At 40.1% G+C, this 6,558-nt stretch overlaps 1 protein-coding gene across 1 annotated transcript; it reads left to right on the top strand.

Annotated features, from left to right (window-relative positions):
- The first annotated feature begins 2,188 nt into the window (after nt 1–2,188).
- Nucleotides 2,189–5,402, top strand: LOC140779295 (transcription factor SAC51). The gene is made up of 4 exons (XM_073124312.1): nt 2,189–2,343; nt 2,670–3,183; nt 3,282–3,422; nt 3,610–5,402. The coding sequence occupies exon 4, from the start codon at nt 3,635–3,637 to the stop codon at nt 4,538–4,540; it is 906 nt and encodes a 301-aa protein (XP_072980413.1). The 5' UTR covers nt 2,189–2,343; nt 2,670–3,183; nt 3,282–3,422; nt 3,610–3,634; the 3' UTR covers nt 4,541–5,402.
- Nucleotides 5,403–6,558: the final 1,156 nt, after the last annotated feature.

The raw sequence follows: 6,558 nt of genomic DNA, 5'->3' as shown, positions 1-6,558 counted from the left end.
ATTATGTATGATAGACAGCCACCTTCAAGGCTTCAAGGAATGTGGCTTGGCATCTCAACTATCTATGGTCACCTTGTCATCTTCCAATCAACAGCTCCATTGCTTGCTCCAACCAAAGAAAGTTAGACGTCCCAACCATGAGCTTGCACAGACTCAAAGCCACTTTTTGAGACGCGAGCTAAGCCCTAATCCTAATAACCACTCCTCCCAACTGGAGCAAGTCACACGTATGTGATGATGGAGGTTCCCTTACTGGTTGTCTGTATAGTTGACCATATTCTAGTGTTGCATGATAAGAGTAAGAAGAAGAATGAGATAAAAGAGAGAGTTGAAACTTTAGGTGGATTTGTGCGTGTTATATAATTGTGGTGGTGATGAGGGAGACGAGGCTTTGAAGGACATTGGGAGTGGGGTTGCATACTTGCATTCCACACACCACGCATGAGAGCATGGATTCCCATTTCCCACTCCTAAGCGCTTTACCTTTTTTTTTTTTAATAATTATTTTTATAGCATCTTTTGGTTAAGAAAAGTTTATTAATTTGTGAAGGGAAAGGGATGCAAAATTAATTTCTGCCACTCTTGTTGGCTGTGGGGGTGTGTCTGTGTCTATGTCTATGTCTATGTCTCTCTCTGTGTGTGTGTGTGTGTGTGTGTGCTTTCCAAGCGTGGTGGATTTCTTGAAGAATCCACAAGCCAAATGACTCCTTGCTTTCTTAAATTCTCTAGTGGCCCCATGGTTGCCTCCAAATGAGCAAGGGTTTGCTTGTGTGCTTGTGTAAGTGCTCTAATGGTGGGCCTTCTGTAACGATGACTTTTGGTGCAAGTATATTTATGAGATTACCATGCATGCTCTCTTAATGTGTTTAATATCTTTAAATATGTATTAATACTGTCTTATTTATCACCACCTTCATTTTTTTCCCTTCAGAAAATGAGTTTTTTTTTAATATATATTAAGAAATCTTAATTAATAGAGGTAATTAAAGGGCTCCACTTAGATCACATGCTAGACACCTTAATTAAAAAATAATCTATAGTCCTCCTTCCACACTCGAAGTTTTTTTACGTCAGAACCATGCTAGAGTTTGTACAAGTAGGTGCATGAGATCAAGACAAGTGTACCACATAATTTGCACGCCTAACAACTATAATAAAGTGGTCATGAGACAAATCACATAACTTAATGAAGGCAACAACCATTAACTCCACTACAGTCTCTTTCTAACCTTAATTAAAATTGAAAGAAAAGCTTGCTTAGTGCCACCAAAAGCTTAGACCTCAAGGGAGGGAGGAAGCTATCTTGACTCCCCCTTGCTTTTGTTCCCTTCACTCTAAACAAAAGAGGGTCTAAGACTAAAGTTAGGAGTATAATATTAGAGAGATTAATAATTTATTAGTGAGCAAATCTTCCTCTCAGAGCACTCAAGATTTGGGGGGAGGTTTTGATACCATAGGCATGCATACATGCGTACTTTTCCCCATTTTTTTTATATTCTCCCTTGTGTATTCTACCCTCCTGCTTTAAATATTCCATGGGTTGGCCATGGCCATGTCTCCATTTACCTTTAGGGAATCAAATCCCCAAAATCTTTCTCACATCAATGAAGAGTTTTATATTAGTTTCTTTTTTCTCAGGATTTGTTGACTATGTTAATAATATATATTTCTCTACCAACTTAACTTAACCTTTTATTTTTCCCCCCTCCAAAAAAAAAAAAAAATAGAAATAAAATAAAGGGAGAGAAAAGAATGGAGTGGGAGATGGTGAGGTGCATTGATTATAGAGATTAAATTATAGCAATTAGTTCACATTATACTACTCTATCTGTTGTCTATCTCAATAATTAATCATGGGCATCTAATTATAGTCGATTAAAGTGGCAAAGAGAAGTTACTCAGTGATGTAGGAATTCCACTTCTAAGGCCATGTTTGTATACTTCTTTTGGTTTTTTTGTTTTAAATTAAAAAAAAAATTGTTGTAATTGGTTGTTATTAAAGTGTTATTTATTTCAATAATTAGATCACATCCTCATTAATTGATTAGTTCAAACTCCTTGGCGTCCAAGGGTAGATGGTTCCCCGAGATATAACAACAAATTCACATGAAGGTACTAGTAATTTCTACGACATAATGAGGGTATTTTCGTCAGAGAAAGCCGATAAAAATCCCCCTGCCTCTCCGGTGCCTCCTCTCCTCTGTGTTCAGCTCTTCTCCACTTGCTTCGGTTTCCGCCCCCTTTCGGCGATCTTTCCTCTTTGCTTCGAGCTCGATTCCCGATCTGCGAGTGGAGTTGGCTTTTGGGTTCTTTCTATTGGCATACGGTGAAGATATCTCTAAGGTTTTTCTCGCTCTGAGTCGACCTTTTCTTTGATTAATTTAGGTGTAAGTTAGAGCTATCTCTGAGGTTTATCTAGTTTCCTCGGAGTTATCGTGAATCCCATGCTCATGCTCCAACATTTGCCTTCTTCAATCGAACTCTATGTGTTCCTCTTACTCTTTACATGGATGGGTTTTTTGTAACCACTGCTGTTATCTCTAGATTTCTTGCGGATTTTTCTTTGTACGATTTGATTTGCTTTCAAATGTTTGATAGCCAAAGCTTCTCCTGTAAATATATTTTGTTTGCCTTTCTTCTGAATGAAATTTCTGCGTTTTCTAATGTAGATAATTGCTGTTGCGGGCATTAGTCACTCCAGCATGCGGTGGTTGAGCCTCTCTGTTGATGTCTTCCGAAGAGTTATTTCCTTGAACTTATATTGCAGGGTTATTCTGTAACTCTACTTCTATCTTTCTACCCTCTTCTTCCAGTCTACGAAAGCAAAGCCTTTTCTTTTTCTTTTTCTTTTTTCTCCATTGGAATCAATTGAACACTACGGTGTAAGAAGAAATAGAAGAAAAAGAGTTTTAGTTTATTTCATTTGGTAGGTTTCCCTGGTCTCGTCTTGTGTAAATTTTAGTATCCGAATCCTATCGGTTTCGTTCACATCTGTACTTCTTCAAGATCCTCTTGGTTTTCTGTGCACCGGGTTGATTTACAAGGGGAAAAGGAGTAGTGATGGTGTGCCAAGCAGCGACGCAGACGAGATTCCGAGCATTAAAGCACGAGAATGGAATCGTCGGTAGTGCCACAATAGTTGTTAGGATCATAGCTTGTTTCCAACCATTGCAGGATTGCCAGGTAAAGATGGGAAGAAAGAACTTTTTTTTTTTTTACTCTGTATCGAAGATTGAATATTTTTTTAATTGCAAATTGTCTCGTGTTGTCTTATTCCCCAGGCTGAGTACTTCCGCCATCTTCTCAAGCCTGTCACGTAGTTTAACTTACCTCTTATGCTTCACCAAATAAAGCTGGAACTTTTCTAGTTTCTGAAAGACATTTGTGTGGAAATTGTTCAGTCTTATTACAAAATTCATCGGGTATGCTTCTTCTTCTTCTTTGATGGTATAACTTTACAAAATTCATGGGTGTTTTGTTAATCTCTGGGAGGGTGATTAATTTGTATGTTTCAATGAAGCAGGCTTTGGCCTTTTGTCAACAAAAAAAAAAAAAGAACTTTGCAAGCATTGATTTATGCTATAAACCAATTGGTTACTTTGTTTGCAGGTGATTGTTTTGATAGCAAATTTTGATGGGGAAGGATCTTGATCCTCGGTACTATTTACCTCATCCAGCATGGGGATCTAGTAGCTTCAACTACATGAGAAATCTGCGGCCACCGCAGGTCACCCTGCAGCAGAATGCCAATTCAATGGTGTTTCCAGCAAAATCCAATCCTTACGAACTTGCTTTCTCTGGTAATGTAGCTGTACCCTTTCCTGGGTTTCAAGTGCCAATTTCAGGCCTTGTTGCACCGTCAATGCCCACATATGGGCTGCATGGAATTGCTAAGAGTTTGATGGTGTTTGATCATTCTGGTGACCAAACGAGCTTAATCTTTAGTTCTCCAACCCCCCACTTGATGAACCAGGGCCAGGGGCTATTGAGTTCAATCATAGACATTCAGGGGAGCAATGGTACCAATGTCACAAATGGCAATGATAATAAGGAGATGCACGAGGACACAGATGAAATTGATGCACTTCTCTATTCAGGCTCTGAGGACTATGCAGAAGATGAAGAAGCTAGCACGGGGCACTCCCCGGCAGAGATAACTGCGGCGAGAAGCAATGAGGAGGTCGCAAGCTCTTCTTTGCCAGCAAAGAAGAGAAGACTTAATTCAGATATTGATGAATCACTTGTGGACACTGCGAGCTCTGCAAGAGCCCACTGCTGCAAGGACGATGACACTGAGTCAAGCTGTGTTGGAGGAGGTGGGAATGGAGAAATTGGAGAACAAGAGGAGATACTCAGCTATACCAACCACCAAAACAAGCGGATGAAGAGAGAAAGGATTCAAGAAACGGTCGGTTTGCTTTGTGGGATCATACCAGGGGTAAAGGGCAAAGACACAGCAACCATCCTGGACGAGGCCATTAGCTACTTGAAATCTCTCAAGCATAAAGCTAAGGCGTTGGGAGCTACTACTGCAGTATAGTCCCACCACCATCTCCATCACTAGTTATCATGTTTATATTACATATAAAAGTGGTATTATTAGCAATAGCAGCACTAGAGTTAACAGTTGCATATGCATGGCAAGTGAGCTCCTCCCTCTTCTCTAGCGTACAAGAGGTTATATGATTGTCCAATAAAGCGGATAGAAAAGGGCAAGGCTTCAGTTTGATCACAAAGAAGAAAGAAAAAAGAAGAAAGAGATGTATATATTGGGCAGTAGCTTTTTGACTCAAAAGTTTATGATGGCAGAGAAGAGAGAGGCAGTGGATATGGATGGAGTTGGGCGTGCGCACGCGCGCAGGTTAGGTGTGCTGGTGTACCACGAATCTCTGATGGGTTAGTGGGTGGGGAGCCATAGGATCTCGGTGATCCTTTTCATGATTTCCTGGAGGTTTGTGGGAGGATTATTCTTTTTTCTCTTTTGACATGGGGAGGGGAGGGGGAGGGAGGGGGATGGAAGGGGGAGCAGAGCACCACTAGAGCAGGTGTGGACTCACTCTATTACTAGTCTCTGCATGGGGTGTAATGGATTTGTTATATCCTATGATATGCATCACATCTCTTTTGAACTTTTCTCATTAGGGAACAATAGGAATGGGGTTTGTGGTCTCTACTCTACTCTTTGATGTGAGTCGTGTTTGGATGTGGGGAACCTGGGTGGGATAAGATGAGGGGCCTTTGTGTCTTTGTGATGGTTCCACATTTGTTTAAGTGACATCTGCTTATTGATGTTGACATTGTTTGCAAGAGATTTTGCTGAGATCCATGTCATCTTTATCTTACATCTTTCCTTTAAACGTATTGGCCCATCATCACAGTTGGGCTTGGTCCATGTTAAACATAGTGATGTTGTATTCGTGATGGGCCTTATTTAGGCGCAAATAGAACTAGCCCAGACTTCATTAGTTGTTCATGGGATACTACTCTCTCTTTAACTGAGAAGGGAGGATAAAACTCGAGTTAATTATACTCTTTTAACTCTTCATTTGATGGTAGAGGAACTTGATAACAATGCTGAGGGATCAATAAATAAATAAATAAATAAAGCAAGGTAGGGATTGAGATTAACTAACATTTTTTTTTTTCTAATGTCGGTCCTAGCTTTTCAAGAGTTTGGTAGCTTCTTCTCGTCTCTCCTTAACGGATTTTCTCTATAGCCCTCGACCATAGGCTAGGAGAAGGGAGAGATTTTCCTCCCTTTTGAGTCTTTCCTATTCTTTTCCATCTTCCTCCATTTTTTTTATCTTATCTTTTCTTTCTTTTCTCATATCTTATTTTCCTCCTTTTCTATCATTATCTCTTCAATTTGAGAACCCAAGTTTATTAGTGGACTTGATCTAGCTCTATTATTTTTCTTCTCTCTCCACTTGCTTAGTTGGCGAGGGATCTAATTGTGCTGCACCCCTCTTCTTCTTCCTTCAGTCAAGCTAGCTAGCTAGCTTGTGATGTGCTCCCTCTTAGCACTTGCTATCGTTGTGTCATCTTATTTGTTCTTTTATGCTCCTCTCATCACTTTTGTACCTCCTCTTGTCGCTCTGCCACCACCGAGCTCTATTTATTACCATAGATGTTGTTTATCATGCCGTCCCCACTCTACACTACTCATTGATGTTACCATCGCTCCACCTCCATGTACCACTCTCCTACCCCTCAGTGTTGGTAGGGATTTTGGGGTCGGGTGGAGTGCTATCTCATTGCACAATTTTTTTTTGTGCCAGCATTATTTTCTCTTTAACATGTCATGTTTTGTACTAATGCCATCTTTCTCTCATCACGCCAATTAATATGTTCTTTGGTGGCTGTATTTGTGCCTCCCTCATCATCCCTCTCCTTCCCGAGCATGGTTGCAGCTTATATTTGCCGGTGTCTTGGTTTAGATCCAGGCATAATGCATTTTGTAGGATTTATGTTTCGTCCTTTGATTTAGGAGACTTTCTACTCTTATAAAATTTCTAACGCAATATTTCACTCCTTATTATTTCTATGCTCTTCTGGTCG

The sequence above is a fragment of the Typha angustifolia genome, chromosome 15 (genome assembly GCF_048772165.1).
Source record: "Typha angustifolia cultivar Huaian chromosome 15, ASM4877216v1, whole genome shotgun sequence".
In the NCBI taxonomy this organism is placed as follows: Eukaryota; Viridiplantae; Streptophyta; class Magnoliopsida; order Poales; family Typhaceae; genus Typha; species Typha angustifolia.
The sequence above is the reverse complement of the archived record's forward strand: the minus strand, read 5'-3'. Positions and strand labels throughout refer to the sequence as shown.